The sequence below is a fragment of the Chrysochloris asiatica genome, unplaced genomic scaffold (genome assembly GCF_000296735.1).
Source record: "Chrysochloris asiatica unplaced genomic scaffold, ChrAsi1.0 scaffold00083, whole genome shotgun sequence".
In the NCBI taxonomy this organism is placed as follows: Eukaryota; Metazoa; Chordata; class Mammalia; order Afrosoricida; family Chrysochloridae; genus Chrysochloris; species Chrysochloris asiatica.
Window position 1 is genome coordinate 7,869,755 of NW_006408601.1, and position 21,626 is coordinate 7,891,380.

General features: G+C 47.5%; 1 protein-coding gene and 1 pseudogene across 1 annotated transcript in view; one reads left to right on the top strand and one right to left on the bottom strand.

Moving 5' to 3' along the window:
- The window catches only part of USH1C (Usher syndrome 1C (autosomal recessive, severe)), a 37,143-nt gene that overhangs the window by 13,361 nt on the left and 2,156 nt on the right, over window positions 1-21,626 (bottom strand). Inside the window, exons 2-14 of the mRNA XM_006865797.1 lie at window positions 20,651-20,794; window positions 20,396-20,534; window positions 15,655-15,763; window positions 15,518-15,542; window positions 15,280-15,337; window positions 14,929-15,023; window positions 13,461-13,545; window positions 11,629-11,688; window positions 11,457-11,513; window positions 11,064-11,206; window positions 9,634-9,699; window positions 9,131-9,255; window positions 5,309-5,382 (exon numbers count right to left, since the gene is read on the bottom strand). Of these exons, the coding sequence (XP_006865859.1) occupies window positions 5,309-5,382; window positions 9,131-9,255; window positions 9,634-9,699; window positions 11,064-11,206; window positions 11,457-11,513; window positions 11,629-11,688; window positions 13,461-13,545; window positions 14,929-15,023; window positions 15,280-15,337; window positions 15,518-15,542; window positions 15,655-15,763; window positions 20,396-20,534; window positions 20,651-20,794 (1,180 nt within the window). The remainder of the gene's footprint in view (window positions 1-5,308; window positions 5,383-9,130; window positions 9,256-9,633; window positions 9,700-11,063; window positions 11,207-11,456; window positions 11,514-11,628; window positions 11,689-13,460; window positions 13,546-14,928; window positions 15,024-15,279; window positions 15,338-15,517; window positions 15,543-15,654; window positions 15,764-20,395; window positions 20,535-20,650; window positions 20,795-21,626) is intronic.
- On the top strand, window positions 2,369-3,350 carry LOC102830365 (annotated as a pseudogene).

A 21,626-nucleotide genomic window follows, 5' to 3' on the forward strand; every position in this document is an offset into this window, starting at 1 on the left:
CATAAAGCCTGACTCCTGGCTGCTTCTCCATGGAGTTGCAGGGAGGCCAGGAGAAGTTGAAGGAAGACAGTGGAAATGTATAGACTGCCTATGTGCCAAGGAATTTATACTGATTATCTCTGGTTGTTAAGTGCCGTTGAGTTGGTTCCAACTGGTAGTCACCCTGTATAGGGTCTCTGAGGAGCAGCTGGTGGGTCTGAACCACTGATCTTTAGGTTAGCCACACCAGGACTCTCTTGATGAGGGTGGTGTGGCTCAAAGAGGTGAAGTCATCTGCCTGATGGAAGATACCCAGCATGTGATTCTCGGCTTTAGACCTGAGCCTGTCAGGCCCTGCACTTTATCTGCTGCATCCTGATGAGCTGGTGAGCTGGGGGCACTGGGGAGCATGGTAGGAGTGGGGGACAGCCCCCATCACAAACAACATGGAGGGTAGTTAGCATTCAGGAGAATGAGTCAACACTAAGAATTTCTGGGTGAAGAAGGAGTCCATGTGTTCACTCCATGTTCAAGTCCATCCCCTGGATGGCTCTTAGCTGTCCTGAGCTTTCTCAGCAGCCAAGGTCAGGAATGAGAAAGGGGCCTTCCTAGCAGTGGACACCCACTTTCATCCACAGCTGAAGAGGCTTGGACATCTCAGACTAGCCTTCCAATCAAGTTAGCTGTGTAAATCTGCCTCCTCCATCAGACTGGGCTTCTGTGTGATTTCCTTAAATTGTCTTGATAAAAGGTCTCAGTAAGCACCAGGATCCTTCAGGTCCTGGCAGAGACTCCGTGGGGCCCTAGGTATGTGGGCTTTGAGCCCCAGGCAGAATTACTGCCAATGTAGGAACTGAAGACATTCATGTTTCTCTTTCCAAATAAGGGGGATTTAGCACGTTGATGTTCCTGGCCAGGGAAGCCACTTGCATTACCCCGGGACAGGGTGTTCCTGCTGCTGGGAGACAAAACATCAGGTCCATTCTGGCTATCATGAATCCTGAGAAAATAGAGATGGATTTTCAGAGCCATCGGAAGGACATGAGTCTATTGTACTTTGAGTTGTCAGTTAAATTCATGACAATTACTTCTTTTAGTCCAGACAGAGCAGAGAGGCAGATGGGGTGGTTATTCTCTTGTTTTCACCAAAAGCAATTTTTCTCTCTTTTGGAAATTAAAATGAAAACCAAAATGCCAGCTGTTTCTGTAATGACTGAAATAATGAATAGGGGGGAACCAGTCCTACCTCGTCACCAATAATTTTCAAGTGATTTCTAATGAGTGAGGGATGAGGAAGCAGAGTCTAGTCCTTTGACATTTACATAACCATTTGTTGTTGTTAAGCAACATTGAGTCAGTTCTGACTCCTGGAGACTCCACATAGGGTTTCAAAGAGCGGCTGATGAGCTTGAACCACTGACCTTGCAGTTCAAACCAACTTTGCAGTTCAGTGCTTATCCTACAGCGCCAGACATAGTCATTAGTGCCTGGAAAAGTTTACTTGTCGTTGTCTTTAAAAAAAAAGTTTCACGAACAACTCTGTATGTGCATTTTATCTTCTAGATGAATTCCAGTAGAGATAGAGAAAAATTAAAAATCTATTCCAAAGAGACACTCTTAGCCACGTGTTGTTGTCATCTAATGTTGGACCAGCCCCCCACTCATGTCGACCCACAGAACACAATAGAAACAAATTCTGTCCTGTTTGGGCCATCCCCACCATTGCGTTCAGATCAGCCTATGGTGATCCAGAGGAGTTTCAGTGGCTGATTTCCTGAAGTTGATCACCAGGTCTTTCTTTCTCATCTTAGTCTGGAAGCTCTGCTGAATCCTGCTCAGCATCGTGGCAACACACAGGCCTCCAGTGAGGCAGCTGGTGGCTGCACACAAGGTATGTGAGGTGCATTGGCTGGGAATGGAACCCAGGTCTCCCTCAAGGAAGGTGACTTCTACTAGTGAACCAGCAGCCACTCAGTCAGGCTGTATAGTGTAAAGGACTGTCCTAGGAGACCAAGTGTTTTCTGAGACCATGACAGTGTGGGAAGGAATCCTCTGAGGTGCCTTGTTCTATTTTACTCAGTGGCCTGCAAATCCCAATCTGTGTTCTGAATACTGTCAGGAATAGTATTGGTGTCTGTTATTTGTCTTGGAAGTACAATTCAGATGCTTCTTAGAAGTGAGAATGGCAAGACTTCATTTCTCATACTTTGGACAAGATGGCATGAAGGGGCCTGCGACCCATTGCCCTCCGGTGCATATAGCTCAGGGTGTTCAAGGGGCTGTGCTGCTTTATGGCCTGTGGCCCAATGCTTCCACTCTGCCCCCACAGTTCCATGACCAAAATGGAAGGCTATTTTGCTTTTGCACTGCTCAAGTTTTGACATACAAGATGAAGCAAGATACTACTAGAAATGCTGCCTACACTGTGGATTGTGAAGATTATGTTCATGTGGCAGAATTTAATCCCTTTGAGAGTGGAGATTCAGGAAACCTAATTGCATATGGTGGTGGCAATAATTATGTGGTCATTGGCACGTGTACATTTCAGGAGGAAGCAGCAGAAACAGAATGAATTGAGTACAAAACTCTCCAAAAGTTTCACCATGGAGTCCGGGTGGATGGCATTGCCTGGAGCCCAGAGACTCGACTCGATACATTGCCTCCAATCATCAGATTTTGTACTTCAGCAGCAGATATGAGAATCAGATTGTTTACTTCAGATCTTCAGGATAAGAATGAATACAAGATTTTAGACGGCCATTCAGATTTTATTAATGGTTTGGTGTTTGATCCCAAAGAAGGCCAAGAAATTGCAAGTGTGAGCGATGATCATACCTGCAGGATTTGGGACTTTGAAAGTTCAAGCAGCTCATTTTGCTCTCCGTTCCCCTGGAATGAGTGTGTGCTGGCATCCTGAAGAAACTTACAAGCTGATGGTTGCAGAGAGGAATGGAGCAATCCGATTCTATGATATTATTGCCCAACAGGCTATTTTGTCTCTTGAATCGGAACAGATACCACTGATATCAGCACATTGGTGCTTGAAAAACATGTTTAAAGTTGGAGCTGTTGCCGGGAATGACTGGATAATTTGGGATATAACTCAGTCCAGTTATCCTCAAGAGAAGAGACTTTTCCATTTAGATAGCGCTTACTTATTCAGGTGGTCCAGAATTAGTGAAAGCTTGTTTGCAACAACTGGCTATCCCAGAAAAATGGCAAGCCACTTTCAAATTCACCACTTCGGGCACCCTCAGCACATCCTCATTGGCTCTGTAGCTGTTGGATCTGGTCTTTCCTGGCATAGAACTCTCCCACTGGGTGCAATTGGAGGAGACCATAAGCTGCTGTTTTGGGTGACTGAAATTTAAAATAAAAATTCTCTGTACCTCTGGTCCATAGAGTTTGTATTTTTAGTACAGATTTTGGAGAATTCTTTACTTTTATATTAAGTCCACTATTATAAGATTTAGAAATGTCTCATTTATTGCTTTTGTTAAATAAAATCTTGATAGTTTGAAAAATTAAAAAAAAAAATGTCATGAAGGATCAGTCCCTGGAGAAGGACATCATGCTTGGTAAAGTGGAGGGTCATCAAAAAAGAAGAAGACCCCCAACAAGATGGGTTGGCACAGTGGCAGCAGCAATGGGCTCAAACAAAACAATTCTAAGGATGGCTCAGGACTGGGTAGTCGTTCCGAGTCGGAACTGACTTGACGGCACCTAACATTTTCTGAAGCACTTTAAACATTCCCGTTAAACAAGCAGAGAGAAGTTACATACCACCAAGTTAATATACTCAAGACTGTGGTTTCTGGGGGGCTGACAATTTGCCAGAAAGAGTCCATGAAGTGATGCACCTCAATTAAGTCGGCCAGATTTATGCTGATGCCTGTCTCAGATGTCCAATCCATAGATTAACTGCAGCATTTTCATAATCAAATGCCAAAATAAATTAGAAAGACAAAGGCTAGAGGGTTTTATGGGGCCTAGAGATACTGTAATAAAATTTAGAGAGAGAATGAAAGATTGCAGAAACTGGCCAGGGCACACTGAGATCTATTTCTAAGACAGAGCCGTGGCTGGCAAATCTTTTGCCTCGGCAACGGTCTGCATCTGGCATCAGAAGTCTCCGTAATTTGTACTGTGTACACGCACCTCCTGACATTTCAGTCTGCATATACGATATTTGAAAAAGGTCAATGCCACAGCAAGCTCAGCAGCAAGCCAGCACAGCACTCAAACCCGTCCTACCTTCCGGATGGTCGGGAATTTGCCATCGTAACGATAAAACCACCCAAAGGCTATAAGAACACAAAGAACAAAGTGATGAAACACACAGGTCCAACTCAGCCAAAACATCCATGGGCAGCAGCCAGAAGTCAGGTTCCCAAGGAATATGTGGCTTTGTGAGATGAATCACAGATCAAACTGCAAAACTTCACACTCTGTCTGATTCTCTACTTACCTGGGTTGCCAAGAAGTTCCTAAGACCACCTGAGAAAGGGCCCAATTCCCAGGTCCTGGGCCACTCTCAACTGCCTCTACCCAGAACTCGGGCTTCAGAAGTCAGTGCCAAAAAATCATAGAGAAAGCCCCTTGTGGAAGGAAGAGCTTTTCGGAATCACGGCCACAGTCTCCAAACACAAAGCCCAGGTTGAAAGACAACGAGACCTCTCCTAGCTGGTATCAGGCCCCACAGTCCAAGAAATAACTCGAGACACCAGAAAGCCTGGGTCTTTGCCTAGACCTGCTGTCAGATAGAACAAAACTGTCTTGTCTCATAGAGCAAACCAAGGTACTCCATTTTCAACATTGAAAGAGAAGGCAAGGGCTGGGGACAGCTCTGGGAAAGAGTGGGCAGAGGATCTGTTCCCTGAAAAGAGTATCTCCCCCAGATCAGATCATTAAGGTGCAAGCCCTCTTCCTTCCCTCAGCCATGAGGGGATAATACCCCAAACTCAAACCTCCCTGGGGCTAAGGGTGATGGCTCAATTACCTACCCTTGTCCAGCCTGAGGTTAGAGCAGGATTTTGAAGGCATTCTTCATTAGTTGTGGGAGTTCAAGAGCAAGGCCAGAGCAGTGAAGAAGGGGCTTAGGCAGTATTGAAATAACTGAGCCAGAGGTTCAGTCTTATTGGTGAGCATGGGTTGATTTATCAGCCTGGTCATTAGTCCTAGCCTCAAGTTAGGGCTCAAAGGAGCTTTACAGACTCCAGGGGTTCCCACCATATGCTGGCCCACAGCTGGGCATCTGCATTGCTGTTAGGAGGAGCCGGGCAGGGGAAGCAGAGCAGCAAGGCTAGTGAGCAAAGCGGGGGCTGCAAACCTGCTCTCCCTGCTTCTTTGTGCCTCCATCTGGGTCGTCTGTGGGCTTGAGCTCGGGCTCCACTCCCAGATCATCTACCCAGGAAAAGAGGAGGAAGCTGGTGAGCCAAGAGGGAGAGTCAGGAGTCTGACAGGCCAGAGGAGCTTCCCAGGAACCTGGGACCTGTGGCCTAGGCAGGAAGAACTTAGGAACCTGGAAAGAAGGTTTTTTAACCTGGGGTGGTCCATGCAGTGCTTTGAATTTTGGTGGGCTCAGTTTCTCTGTCAGTTGAATTAATAATGGCACGAGAACCATTTTGCTGGGCAGTGAGTTGAAAGTTGGAAGACATGGTTAAGGAGGGGACAATATGAGTATTTGATGGATGAAACCAAGGACTTGTATAGAGAGTGGATCCTCCTGACCTCTTCTTAGCACCCTTGTCTTGGAGATTTAGGTCCCTCTGGATGTCTGAGCTGTGTGGGCAGCAGGTGGAGATTTGGGGATCCTGAAAAGGTAGGGAGATCCCAAAGAGGTAGGTGGTACATAGGTTAGGAAGGCATGAATTCTGACAGAAGATGGACAGAGTAGCAAACCATTCCATCTAGTAGCTTCTGATCTGGGTTCCTGGAGGTAGTGTACAAGTCTGCCTGTGAATTGTTTTTTTAATATTTAAAAGCTTAGAAGAACTTGTCCATTGAGCTATGAAGGCTGTATGTTAACTTCCTTTGCTTTTGGTTCAAATTACATTTACTTAATAATGGAACAGTTATGCTCTCTTGCTAACAAGGACTACTTAATAAAACTATGAGAAAGCAAATGATGATTTAATAGTTTAGTAGGAAAAACCTCAACTTCATGGAGTTCATGATGGGAGATGGGATAATTTATGGAGTCCAGTGGGAAGAAAAGGCTAGAAGGTCCCGTCTAGTTCCGGGGTCCTTATTAAAGATCCCCCACCATCCCTGTTGCCTTAGCTCAGGAAAGTTTTTGAGGAGCTTTGTGATAGGGTTTCCTTGAGGGCTCTGTAGAATGTTAGAGCTCCTGCTAGCCACAGGTAAGTGGGCAGAAGCAAGTATGAGACTCTCAGAGCAGGTGGTGGTGGAGGAAACTGTCAGCCCTACTGGTGCCTTTAGGAGGAGCAACCTCATTTTCTAGGCAGTAGATGCTTCACACTTTTTCCTGTATGTTCAGAAATGCAAGAGCCACCCCTCACAGGCACAGAAATCTGAGCCAGGTACAACCTGTCAGCTCACCAGGCCTCAGGGTTGCAGGGTGGTTGGGGAGGATGGACTCAATATATTGAGTCAAGACCATTCTAGACTCTTGGGAATGAGGAGAGAAGCAGGAATTGCGCTGGCTCAGAGCTTACTGCACATTCCTGACTTATCTCCAAATTGGAATGAACTTGTCAGTATATATGGAGATGGATGGCTGGGCAGCTGCCCCAGCGCAGGCCAGCTGACTCTGGTCATCAATTTTGTACCTTCTGGGGGCTGTTTTAGAAAACATTGGAGCAAAGGGAAAAAAGTGCTTGGGCCTTTTATACAAAAAGATTGATATGGTTAAAAGACACTAAATGAATAGCTAGCTAATGAAAGGGTTTTATTTTCCATAGTTCCTGAGAGGGTGTGTTGTGTTTGTAACAAAGCTGAGTGAGACCCAGTTTCTAGGAAGGTACTAAATTGACTAGGATTACTTTCACAAGCAGCAATTAAAATCGATTTCTCTCCTTCTGAAGCTCCTATTTCACTCAGGAGAGCAAATTAGCTGCCTGTCTAAAACACAGATTATTCATCAGGAATTTATCTCTGGCCACATCCTCAATTAACCCTGAATGTCACTGGGGAGGTGAATAAGAGCACACATTGACCTTCCAAGAGGACCATGAGATGACACTGTGCCCCACGACTGAGCAGGAATGTGTTGGGAGCTATTTACCCCACACAGCGAGTGGTGAATTGGAACTAGCCAGGTGTCCTGTACCTCTTCCTTGTTCCATTTGGCCTGTGGTGGCAAACTGACTCCCCTTTAGGGCTCGTCCAGATTCCAACACAGGATCCCAAATGGCTACCACATAGCAGAAGTTCCGAGGTCATCTGAGCAAAATCAGCTGGCATAGAGCCTGCCTCGTGTCAATTATAAATCAAAACACCTTATTGTAGGGTAAAGGCCCAACTGGGAGCCCTCAGACTGCCTTGATCTCAACTTTCATCACTAATACCTAGACTGAAAGGAATTCTGGTAGCATAGTGGTTATGAGTCAGGCTGCTTACCTCAAGGTCAGCAGTTTGAAACTACCAGCTGTCCCATGGGAGAAAGATGAGGCTTTTTGCTCCAGTAAAGATTTAAAGCCTCAGAAACCCTATACAGGGTTGCTATGAGTCAGAACCGACTCCACGGCACATAACCACCACCACCACCTATACTGGTTGTTGAACACTCCCTTGAAGAGACATCCTGGAAGCTGAAGTTGAGAGCAGGTAGACAGGAGTAGCTGGTGGTGGCTTCAGCTGAAACTGGAGGTTGTGACATAAGACAAATGCAAAGAGGGTATGGCAAGGGCAAAGGGAGCTGAGACCCCAGGATTATGGTGCAGCCTCCAGACTGTGGTTGATAACAGGGGTCCTATAGTCCACTCCATCTCTGCCCTTGAAGTGGCATGAAAAAGGTCTGTGAACAAGAATGCAGGTGGTAGAGGCACTCTAGGTAGGCTTCTCCTAGTCATCCATCAGCCTTGGACCAACAGTCTTGCTCTAATAAGAACCCCAACCCCAATTCAGAACAAGGCAGGAAGAGAACACATTACCCAACAGACTAAGATTGTAATTCTGTGAGTCGGTTCTACTTTTGCCACAAGTCTCCCTTCTCTCTTTCTTTCCAATCTGTTTTCCTTTCACTTCCTTCTCTTATCTTACTGCATTTACTTGAATTTCCAGTACAGTATTGAATAGGAGGGGTGAGAGGGAACATCCTTGTCTTGGTCCAAGTCTTGGGGAAAAAGCACCCAATCTCTTGTGATTAAGTATGACGTAGCTGTAGGTTTTTTACTAAATTGAGGATGTTCCCTTTCATTTCTAGTTTGCTAAGAATTTTTGTCCTGAGTAGGTACTGGATTTTGTCCAATGCTTTTTCTGTATCTATTGATATAATCAAGGAGCTCTGGTAGCGTAGTGGTTACGAATCGGGCTGCAAACCGCAAGGTCAGCAGTTCGAAACTACTAGCTGTTTCGCGGGAGAAAGATGAGGCGTTCTGCTCCCATAAAGATTTACAGCCTCAGAAACCCTGTACAGGGTCACTATGAGTCGGAACCGACTCCATGGCACATAACCACCACCACCATTTATATAATCACATGATTTTTCTTCATTAGCCTGTTGATGTCACAAGTCATATTAACTTATTTTTGAATGTTGAACCAGTCATGCATACCTGGAATAAATCCCATGTGGTCATGATGCATAATACTTTTTATATATTTGCTAATATTTTCTTGAGGATTTCTTCATCTATGCACATGAGATAAACTGATTTATAACTTTCCTTCCTAGCAATGTCTTTGTCTGGTTTTCAGCCCATGGCCACTGAGTCGGGGAGAGGGAAGTCTGCCTGCCTACAATCTGTGTTGGAGGGAAGAGACTGGCAGCTGGGTGTGTGGAGCAGACCTCCAGGAGGCCCTGACACACAGCTGGCATCCCATGAAGGAAATGTGGCCTGGGGAGTCAGGGACTATCCACCTGAGGAGGTGATGGGGGTGAAGGGAGGTCAGACTCTCTGTTGAGACCTCACTACCCTCTCATGGCCCCAGAGGAAAACTCCACCCCCACCCAGCACAAGGTACATACACTTTGGCTTCCGAAGGGGTATCGGGTGCACCTCAGCAGTGATGGTTTTGGGTAAGAGCAGCTGTTCCTTTGAGCCCCAGTCTTCTTCCCATTGCTTCCTAAAGTTCTCTTCATCCTCCACAATCCTGAAACAAGACCGCCCCATCTGTGACTAAAGCCAGAGCTTTTGTAGGCCATTTGGGATTTTCTTTTTCTGCCCCTTTGGGATTTTCAACAGGCTTGGGAGAAGCCACATGGGAAGATAGCAGTGAATTAAACTCCCGTTTCCCCACAGCACTGAAACAACACTAGGCTAGATCTGGTTCCATGGTAACGAGGATGGCAGAGGCTGGAACAATGTTTCATTCTGCTGTTCATAAAGTTGTCAGGAGTCAGAGTCTATGCCAGGGCAATTAACAACAACAGGTCCTATCAACCCTAAACTGGTGGACTTTACTGGCCTTAGGAAATGGCTGGAGTCCTGGTGGGCTCCGTAGGCTAGCACTGGAGCTGAGGACACTTACTCTTCCATCTCCTTCCGGTATCTCTCGTTTTCCTCTGCTGCCTTGTGTGCCATTTCCTTTTTCCTTCTGAAACACAAATGCAGATTGACATGTTTCAGTCTCTGCCAGAGAACTGGACTCCTTCCTCCCCGTGGCTATTCCTGAGTTGATAACAGTTTTAAATATTTCTTTCAGGCTCCCTTCTAGGAATACCTGGACCTGACTTGGATGCTGGGGAAACTTCCCAATACAGTCCAGACCCCAGGCTCCTGTGTGATTTAATCTGACATTGCTGAGCAGTTTCTGTCCTGGAGGAACCAGGAGGCAGGTCCACCTGTGGGCCACACTCTACACATGCCATCTGCAAGTTTTTATACAAAGTGACTGTTAGTAGTGAGGATCCTCCCGGGAGAGGGCCCCAGACCCAGGCAGGGCTGTTAATCAAGACCAGGACTGTGGACAGTGGGGCCTCAGGGGCCATTCTCCAGGCAATTTTGTGAGGAGGAGATAGAAAGATCCTTTCCTTCTTCCTCCAAGTACTTATTCTAGAATGTATCTTGGGTTTGGATTTTGACAGCAGTTTTGGAATTATAAACTGTTTGCCTTGTTTCTCCTCCCAGTCCATTTTTCACCCTTCCTATGGGGTGGATCTTATCACCTTAGGTTGTCAGCCCTATGAGGAGTTCCAAACTCTATAGCCAGACTGCCTGGGTATGAACCCCAGCTCAGGTATGTGTGAGTTGGTCTCCGCTGAATCTGAGACTTCTTAACAGCAAAGTGGGGTTATTACTATCTATCTCCCAGGGCTATTGTGTGGTTAAGTAACATAAACAAGACTTTGATCAATGCCAGCCATGTGGTCGGTATTCAACAAATGTTACCTACTGCTAGCTTGTTGTTGTTAAGTGCCGTTGAGTGGGTTCCAACTCATAGCGATCCTGCATAGGATTTCTGAGGAGTGGCTGGTGGGTTTGAACCGCCAACCTTGCAGTCTAGTGCATTATCTTGCAGCACCACACTTCCCCAATTCTCAGAGTCCTGGAGTGGTTGGTGCAAATGACTAATGCATTGGCTGCTAACAAAAAGGTTGGCAGTTCGAGTACATGCAAAAGTGTCTTTGAAGAAAAACGTAGTGATTCACTTCCAAAGAGTCAAGCATTGAAAATCCTAGCTGATGCTCATGGGGTCCCCCTGAGTTGGAATTGGCATAATGGCAACTGTGGGTTTTTTGTTTTGCTTTGTTTTAAAATTAGAGACACTTCTTGGTCAAGAAGAGGAAAGGAGCCAGGTGATCTGGAATCAAGGGAATGGAATGGATATGCTGATCTGCCAATGAACCTATCTAGTTTCAAGACAGGCCTCAGGGGAGGAAATGAAGCAGGCCCAGGATGCAGGGGTAAGGTGGGGCAGCAGTGTGGAGTTAGTCTGGGAGGGTGGGCAGGCCCACTCACTGCCGCTCCATCTGCTGCTGCTCCTGGAGGATCTTGTTGGACTCCATCGCCAGCTTCTTCTGCATCAGAAGTTCCTGCCGATGCAGCTCCTGCTGCCGCACCTCCGCTAGCCGCTCCCGGTCGGTCAGGAACAACTCCCGGCCCTAGTCGGGGAGAAACAAAGGCCCTTGGATCAGTCCCCTGGGGAACCTGGGCGTCCACTGCCACTGCCTGAGGGCCACGGCATGAGCCATCTTTCAGCACCATGCACTCAGTGTCAGGGGCTCCTGGGGCTGTCAGGGCTACAGGGAAGCAGATCCCTTGGCTCTTCCCAAGAGTGAGGGGCAGAGACCTGAGTCTCAGGAGCTGGAGGTTGGGGGTCATGTAGTCCCCACTAGCTCCTTCCAGACTTACAGCTCCAGCTACGATGGAGATGGTCAGGCTGCGGCTACTCTTCAGTACATTCACGGCCTGTGGAAACAGGAAGTTTGTCAGCTGAGCCCTGAGAGACCGTAATGGTCTAAGCAGAGAGCACAGAAGGTCTCCAAGCCCAGGGTGCTGAAGGGTGAGAGTAGGGCCAGCTCACCTCCTTATGATCCAGGCTGGAGAAGTCAATGCCGTTGACTTCGACAATCTGGTCCCCTGTCTGGTGGGGAAATGGAGAAGGGTCAGCGTGTTTGACCTCCCCATATACTCATTCAGCTGCAGGAAGGGCTGCCCCATGCAGTTGCCCTTCAAGTGGCTGTGTCTCTTCTCTTCCTCTTGGGCCCCAAGCTCACCCTGGCATTCCTCAATTCCACACCTCTCTCATTAGCTGCTAATATTATACGATTAGAGATTTATTTTTTTGGGCTGAATTTGTAACATGTGCTTTAAAGATCAGTTTGTAGGTATAGAAGAAGCTTTGTGGCTTCTCATGTAGCAGAGGCAGCGTTGAATACATTTTCTCCTCAGTTATTGACTGTCCCATCTGACATTTCGCATTAACGATAATAGTAAAGCATCTACTATCCAATTATCTTGCACATCATTGATGTACCTCTGGTAATAACGAACAGTGAGGAGCAAGGTGACAGTAATGGTTAAAGCTATGTGTTAGCTCAGCTGGGCCATAATTCCCAGTGGTTTGGCAGTCACGTAATGAGGAGTAATCATCCTTCATTTTCACATAATGCCCTGGTCTCTGGGACCTAACCATGTTGATAAGTGAGAAGTGGGTGTAATAATAATAGTGATGATAGCTAACATTTTCTGATCGCTTACTATATGCCAGGCACAGTTCTAAACATATGTACTAATTCATTTAATCCATACAACAACATCCCATTTTGCAGTTTAAGAAACCAAACAGAGCTATGAAATAAATTTCCCAGTGAAATTAAAAGTTCTGGCTCTAGTATTCGATCATCTAATTTTTTTTAACGTTTTATTGTGAATTATGTTATAGTTTACATGGGAGAACATTAGCTTTACATTCATCCTATCATATATATCATTTCATTGCCATGGTTACAATCCCCTCCATGCATCATTAGCCAACCAAAGGTTATCAGCACACAGCCCTTCTCCCTCTCTGGGTCTAGAGTCTCCAGCCATTCTATAGCTCCACATCATCGTCTCTGCCTCCATCTCTGGCATCACTGCTTCTCTGGGTAGGGTCCCACTCTCTGCTCTTCTCCCTTGATGGTCCCAGGGACCTCCGCTCCTAGACTGCGAAGTCAATCACTCCCCTCCTTGCTACAAAACGTCCACCTTTACATTTCAAACGATGGCAGTAAGTCCTGATAACAATTATTCACCATTGTACCACAAGGGATCTATCCCCATCTCCTTTCATTAGCCCTGCCCAGACTGATTGTAACTACTCAGTGGAGATGCTACCTTCCTCTGTTCCCTCTGGAAAGCTTGTAAGCCAGTCACTTCTTGCCTTTGTAGCCCCCCCATTTTGGGTAGCCAATAATGTCCAAGTTGCTCAACCATCTACTTTTGAATCCCAGACCTACCCTACTAAGTACATGATCTTGGAAAAAATCACATAATCTCTCTGAGTCACTGTTTCCCCATCTGTATAATAAGGATCATAATAGTATCTGCTTCTCAGAAGTCACAGAAACTTTAAGGACTTAAGATAAGGTCTAGTCTCAGTAACCATCCACTGAATGTCAATTCCTTGATTCTTATTACTGCATTCCAAGCTCAGGACAAGAACTCAGGTCTGGCAAAAGTGATCAAATGTCACACACACACACACACACACACACACACACACACACACACACACACGAAGCCTTCCTTGGCGGTAGGGAGGAATCATCCGTCAGGAGTGCTGAGAGAAGGCGGTGGAGAAACACCTGCATCTCCATCACTGTGTTATCACAGCCTGATATCCACTCTGTGGGGGCCCCACTGGGAACTCACCTCCAACCCGACCTCGGCAGACAGGGAGCCAGGCTTCACGTGGCTGATGAAGATGCCGGGTTTCTGGATGGGGCCACTGGAAATGCTGAGGAAGAGATGGGCAATGTGGGTGAGACTCTGCCCCTGGCCTCTCATCCACCACAGCATCTGCTGATTCTCAATGGGCTAAGAGGACCTGTATGATGTCCAGTGCTCCTGTCCCGCAGGATACTGGCCAACCTCTGAGCTTAGTACCCAAGGCCCTGCGCTAGCTGCCTCTCCAGCCTGAGCAACAGCCACAGCCAACGACTTGCAATTTTTGTTCCTGTAAAGATTTACAGCCTCAGAAACCCTGTACAGGGTCACTATGAGTTGGAACAGATTCCACGGCACATAACAACAAATAAGAACATCTTAGTACTCACAGATACTGTTTCTTCTCTTTTTCCTAGCAATCTCCTAGGAAATTTATCCTTTAAGACTCAAATGTATCTTCTCGACAATGCTTTCACCAAGCCCCCTATTCCATCCCAAGACTAACTTAGTTGCTCCCTTCTCAGTGCTCCTAAAACATCTACAGGAAGGATGGAGAACTTGCTACTCTCCCCACCCAAATTTCTGGCAGACATCACTAATCCATCAGAGCACTCTCTTACCAGAATGGTACCCCAGGCAGACACTATGAATTGATTAGAGATAGCACAGGGCAGGAAACCTATTTGCTATTTCTGACCCAGAATATAGCTTCAGTAGAGTCCGTGTCACCCTCTACTCTAAATATCCATGTGATTGGTTTCTTTATGAGACTGTAATTGCCTAGAAAGAAGGAACTTTTTACTACTTATGCTAGGCACAAACGTAACCAATGAACGTGAATGAGCAAATTGTAAGAACATGTAACTGAAATAATAATATTTACCAACATGTTATTACCTACCAGTCATAAGATTTTATCATCTCATTGTTTCTCACAGTAACCCTGTGATGTGGGTATTGTCATCCCTAATTTATACAGGGATAAACTGAGGCTCAGCATGGTAACTAACTAGTCCAAGGTTCTGGAGCTTGTAAGTGGCTGAGTGGGGCTGGGACCTAGAACAGAGCGACTATAGTACTTGCGGACTTAACATGAACATCCTGTGGTTTGATGCTTGTTTGGGGTTTCCCAGGTGTCCCTTTCAAGGGAGCCCACAAAGTATTAAGTGACAAGGGAACTATGACAGAGCTGACCATCTGAATAGCCTCTTATATTCAAGGCCCCACCAAAGGGACATGGCCCTGACCGTGGATCTGTTTCCTCCTCTTTAAAATGAGCCTGGTTGGTCCTTTCACGACTGCTGGGACGCAGAGGGGAATTCAGGTACCATGACATGCCATCACCAGTGGGCAGTGTCTCTGCAGGCAGGGCAGCAAAGAATGGGGAGAGGTGTCAGAGGGTCAGAGGTATACTGTCCTGACATGAGTGAACCCGACTGTGCTTGCTACCCACCTGCAGCCAAGGCCCCGGGAGCCCACCAGGCTGATGAAGACCTTCTTCTCCTTGTTTTCCCAAGTCCTGGAGGAGCCCAGGGTGCCCTGCCCACCCTGGAGGAGGGACAGAAGTAGGGTTACTGAGAGTTCACATGCACACGAGTAGCTTCCTGGGTTTGAGAGGCTTTCAGGGCATGCCCAGCTGTACCTGCACAGGTTAGATTGCTGCTTTTCCTGGGGCCTGGCTGAGGGCCCAGAGTCCCACAGCAGCCTTCTAGGTGTGCCCAGAGCAAGTCCTTCTTTCAGGACTGGCTGCCCCTCCTTGAAGACTACCCCACCAAGACCCATTGCTGGTGGTCTGGACCCTTACCCCAGATTCTGACACAAACTGGTCCACATACTGCCATTTGAGGGTCTCATCGGGAGAGCTGATGGGAGGGAAAATAGAAAGGAAGCAGGGATGTTAGGTAGAGATGTTTGAGGGACCAGGCCCAAATCTAGATCAGTCACATGTGGTGACATTAGGCCCTGAGCAAGGCTGGCCTAGAGTCTGGGTGTGGGTCCTCAGGGCTGACTCCAGGATGCTGGTGAGGCTGAGTTCTGCTCACCTCTTCACTGGGATCAGGCCGATGTCTGTGGGAGAAAGGCCTGGGGATTAGGATATCTCCTCTGCCCTCTCTTCCTCCCCAGGAGCTGGGCATCCTTGCTCCTCACTCCACCCTGCCCCCGTGACCTCCTTACTCACGTCTCACTTTGATGGACACCGTCTTCTTGGTGCGGATGAGGTTGATGACCTCCTCGTGGGTACAGGAAGATATAGAATAGCCATTGATGCGGACAATCTCGTCCCCAACCTTGACCACAGACAGAGGGCATGAGTTCCAGGTGAGCGAGCATTAGGACAGGTCCACTGCCAGGTGCTCCATCCAGAAAGGGGACAGTGACCATTCCTTCCCCAGAGAAAGACTTGGGCCATGCCCTAGTGCCTCATCACAACCAACCTACCCCAACAGACTGAGAAGTCCAGGGCAGGTGGTTCTTTCAAGAAGTCTTTCTGCCCCATTTTACAGATAGGGAAACAAAGGAGGGAGTGGGGTGCAGCATGTGGGGAGCAGAGCTCGGGACTCTGCACCTCATTTTGATGTCCCTCTAGCCCTACTGGGGCACCACCAAGTTCTGAATTCCACACTAAGATGACCCTTCACCCACCCTCAATCTGTTCTTCCCTGGCCCTTGTCCTGCCTTGTCTCCAAGAAACAAACTCCCCAGTCTGTTAATCATAATAACATTGGACAGAGTAGGGGTGGTGAACATCCATGGCTGCTGGCCCGAGACCACACACAATCAATCTCCTTTTCCATTCTATGGAAACCGGGTGAATATTTGAACTCTGTCATGGTCCTGAACTCTGAATTTCTACTTTGGGAGTAAGCCACGAGCAGAGAATGAGCACAGAGCAAGGGCATCGGATGCCCTGGATTTGAATTTCTGCTTATATTCTTATAAGCTATGTGATCTTGGACAAGTCTCTTGAGCATTTTGCGCCTTGGGTTTCCATGCATGTAAAATGGGATATTCATGTGGCTGGTGTGAGAATTAAAAATAAGCTTGTGCATGTACAGCCAGCCAGTGCCTGGCCGCAGTAAGTGCTCAACAGGGTAAAGCACTGGACTACAAGGTCTACAGTTCAAACACCCCAGCTGCTCCTCAGAAACCCTATACAGGATCGTATAGGGTTAACAACTTAACAACAACTACAATTATTACCCTTAAGGTCCTGGTGTGATGCTGTAGGATAAGCACTGGACTGACTGCTAACTGCAAGGTAGGTGGTTCAAACCCACCAGCCATTCCTCAGAAATGCTATACAGGGTGGTTATGAGTCAGAATCGACTTGGTGGCACTTATAACAATGATATTTTATTACTCTTAGTTAGGCCTGAGTTCTAAAAACTCTGTTCAGATCCCTCTTCTCAAGGTTAAAGCCACAGCAGATTAGGAGAGATGGGCCCCTTGGCCCATCAGATCAGAGCCCTTGGGGTTAGCCCTGGATACAGTCCATGGTGAGATTGTCTCCTACTGGGTACTGTTTTTCACTCCTGGTGTGGCACTGTGGGTTAATGTGCCAGACTGCAAAGCTGTTTGAACTGCAAGGTCGGCAGTTCAAGCTCACCAGCTCCTCCTCGGAAACCCTATACAGGGTCACTATGGGTTGGAACCAGCTTGACGGCATTTCATAACAACCACAAGAAGCATGATTGTTCTGTATGATAAACACTGGACATCAAACTGCAAGGTCAGAGTTTGACCCCACCAGTTTCTCTATGGGAGAAAGATGAGACCATCTGCTCCTGCAGAGATTTATAGCTTTGGAAACCACATACAGTGCCGCTATGAGTTGGCATTTAACAAAAACAAGCACCTGGCCCTGGGGAGGAATCCTGAATCTCCTTAGGTGGTAACAGCAGGGCTGAAAGGACCCTCAGAGATCATCTGAAATTGAGGTCCAGAACGGTAATACAAGGCCACGTGGCAAAACCTGGATGTTCCTCTTCAATCTGGGGCCAATGCAGGTCATATGTGCTGACCCTTTGGAGACCTGACGGCAAGATACATGTAGAGGATGCAACTTGATTCTCACAAGGCCTGGGTAGGGGTGGGGGGTAGGCACACTGCCTCTGAGGGGCTCTTTGGGCCAACTCCCGTTTTCTCTAACACTCTCTCAGAGCCACCGTCTCAGCATTTCCATTGGAATCTCTTTTGGACACAGACCCCAATCTTCTCAGGGACCAGACAGGACTGTGAGGGGTTCAAAAGGCATAAGAGGAAGGGCTTTACTAAAGACCACTTAGTTTCTGGAGACATGTAATGTAGGGAGAACAGCGGAAGCGCTCTAGTTACTACTTGCTTTTTCCATCTACTTTCCACAACAGCCCTGCAGGGCGGGGATCCCTGTCCCTACCAATCAGACGTGGCTTGCTGAAGGCCAGTAAGCAGTGCTTCTGGGATTTGAAGTCAGGCCTCACATTGTCTCTCAGGTATCTGGAGTGAAACAGAAGGGCACGTGGCCAAGCCTGGCTGCAGCTCCTTACATACTGTCCTCCCTGGATACTTGCCACCTATTAGAGCCCTTGAATCCCACAGGAAAGTCAGGGATTACTCTGTCCATTTTGCAGATGGGACAACCAAGTCTTGAAGACACTAAACTACGCAGCACACAGTGTATCCCTGTTCAGGGAAGAGGGATGGAAAGAGTTAAGACACCAAGCAAATGAAAAGCATCTACAACATTTCTAGCAGAGGACAGAGTCTCAGAGCTGGGTCCTATTGGAGGGTCCAAGCCCCCCATCCAGAGCCCAGTCCCACAAGTCAAATCAGCACAGGGCTTTCAGCCCAGGCAGACTGTGTCTGAACCTACCCCTCTTCTGCTTTCTAGAATCTTCTCCCAGCTGACTTCAGGCATGAGATCTTCCCAGAAATAAGAACTTCTGATAGGTCAATGGATATAGGCCTTCTCCTCCCAGCTCCCCTTTGTGAAGTTCCCCATCTTGTTCCTAATGGGAATTTGCCCAGGATCCTAGTTGGAATGATTCCCACACAGTTCCTGGCTCAAGTTGCAAGATCTACTTTCCTTTCTCTCTCTCTCTCCTCTCCTGAGTGGAGCCCTGAAAAAGAGCCCTTTGTGGAAGGGCCACGGTGACGTGAGGATCTGAGGGACAGCAGCCGAAAGGAGAGACGAGCCCATCAGCCCGTGAAAGGGTCGATAACGCATAAGCCTGAGAAACAGGCAAGGGTAACTAAGTACCAATAAAACATCCTCATGCTCTCATCACTATACACTGCTGAGAAATGCTTGTCCTGGGAGGACAGCTTGCTCTGGAAAAAAGAGGGCCTCGGCTGATGCCAAGAGAGGGACCCATTATGTGTCTTCTCTGGCTGCATTTCTGGGCTGGAAAATGTGCCACGGTAGAGGGAAATATTGAAGGGGCTGAAATTTCAGACGCCACCAGTGAGCCGTGAGACAGGGATTTAGAACAAAGCCATGTCTGTCAGCTCCCGGCTTCCACTCCCCACTCCGTGGTATCTTGCACATTAGCCCAGGAGCCCCCTGAAGCCCCTGGCTTGGCAGCCCAGATTAGGATGTTGATAACAGGCACTCTGCTCTGGAAGCTCAGGGTGGGAGGGCCTCCTTTATCTGGATGTACAAAAGCCCAGCTCTGGGCTCTGGGCGGAGTGAGGCCTGGAGAGCTGCCCATCTCTGTTTAGACATCGAGGTGCGCAGTCCCTAAGAGTGCTAAAAAGAGAGCCTTGGGCTTGGCAGTCAGGAGATTCGAGTTCAAATCCTGACTCTGCCACTTCTGTGGCTATATGCCTAGAGCCAACTCTCTGAAGCTTCTATTAACAACTCTATCAAATGGAGATGACACATTCTCTGTGTATAGTGAGAACTACTTGTGAGCATGCTACCTGGCACATTATAGGCATCATAGCTCCATCTCTTCGTTTACTTAATGAGCACACACCACTCATGTGCCAGGTACTGTTAAAAACATTTAATAATATTAATTTATTTATTCCTTATAACAACCTGATAAGGCAAGTATTAGCATCATTTCTATGTTGTAGATGGCACCACTCATCTGACAGTTGGTAGTACTGCGGTGGCTTTCATGTTGCTGTGATGCTAGAAATTATGCCATTGGTATTTCAAGTTCCAGCAGAGTCACCATGGTAAATAGCTTTCAGTAGAGCTTCCAGACAGACCAGGAATAAATGCCTGGTAATCTACTGGAAATTATTGTCTAATATAGTTCCAGAGATGAACCCCCTGGGTTGGAAGGCACTGGACAATGATATCGTCTCAAACCAGTTAGCACCTGGTCACCCCACTTCTCTGAGCTTTTGGTCAAAATGAGGCTGGTACATGCTGACAGGTTTGCACAGGATGGCATAGGACGATAGTGCAGGATCAGATAACATTTCATTCTGTGCTCCCTAAGATCATCATGAGATCAAGACGAAGTCACAGAAACTAACAACAACCATCTTACAGATGAGGAAATTGAGGCACAGGGGCTAAGTAATTTCACCAATCACATGGTGAATGAGCTAAAGCCAAGATCTACACTGAAGCACTTTGGTTCCAAGTCTACACTCTTGAAGTACAACACTACATGGTGCACATTTCTCCTTCTGGACAAAGCTTCAGGTGGCAGGACATCACAGCTCTCCCTTTGAGAAGTGGGGAGCACACGGTGTAGTGCAGTAGCAGCTGTGGTTGAGGCCACAGCTGGGTTCCCAGACTGACTCAAGAAAACAGACAAGTGCCTGTGAGTCTGTGCAAACTTGTCAGGATGGACCAACATCTTTTTTTCCCAGAGGCTCAGAGAAGTGGGGTGACCAGGTGCTACTTGGTCTGGCTGCTGAGTTGGGAAGAGAGGCAGGAAGCCTGAGAACTGCTCCCCACACTAGGTCTGCTCACTTACCTGAAGCCCAATGCTATCTGCCTGGCCACCTTTGATAAGATGGGAGATGAAGAGACCACAGCCAAACTCGAGGCCACCACGCACACTGAGGCCAAGGCCTTCAGGGTGCAGACGGTCCAGACGCACCTCCTTCAGTTTCCTGCCATGAAGGAGAGGGTGGTAATGGCCAGCCCTGCCGCATCCACTACTGAGGTACCTCCTATCCCAGGGTGACCTCTCCCATGCCCACCTCAAGCCCAACTGCCCCCTCCGCACCTGGAACGCCGGGGAGTCAGCTGGTCATACTCCACCTGGTGCTTCAATGGGATCAGGGGCCGGATGGCATCAAACAGTGGCAGACGGCTAGGTTCATTGATGACCAGCTTCAGGTCTCCCACCAGCACAGCCACGTCCATGGTTCTGTGGAGACACCAGGAACCCCTGGAGCCTCACCTCTGGCATGACCCTTGAGAGCCACAGATTTCCAGAGGGAGCAGCCTTGACCTTGGACCCATCCACAGGCCTCAGGCCTAGGAAACCCTATGCATCCCTTGAGAATTCACCTGAAAAGGGAACTCACTCTTACTGAGTCCTTAACTGGATCAGTGCTCAGAAATCACTTGATTCTTTCATGTGGTCTCATGAGAAAGTTAGTGAGGTGGGGATCACTCTTCTATTTTGCAGATGAAATTGAGTCAGCATTCAAGGTCAGCTCTGCCTACTTCTGAAAAGCCCAAGATCTTCCCAAACAGGAAACCCTCTGTGTGAAATGTTAGTGATGCCTTTCACACCCTCAGCTCCACTTCTGATATGCATCTGAGTTCTGCAAATCCCACAGGTCTCCTCCTGCACCCTGTTCAGACCTTAGCCTCAAAGGCCTACACTGCTCCAGCTGTCTGCTGACTGGCATTCAATCTTCTCTACAAGGAAGAATTCTCAAATTGTCTGATGGTGCCTTAGCGCCCACGGGACAAAGTCCATTCTTTTTGGCAGGCTCAGTGCTCTCTAAGACCTGTCTCCACGACCTCTCCAGCTTTGTGGCTATTTATGGTCTTTATGTACCTGGGTTCTAGTCCCTGGAATATTTTTGTTTTTGTTCTCCAGTCACAGTTTGTACTTCCATGCTTTTATGCCTCGATGCTGATCCCTCATCCTGGACTGCCCTTCCCTGATATTAAAATCCTTCTTATCAGGAATAAAGGGAAAAGTTACTGATAATAAAGTAGGAGTAGGACTGAAACCTAAAGATAAT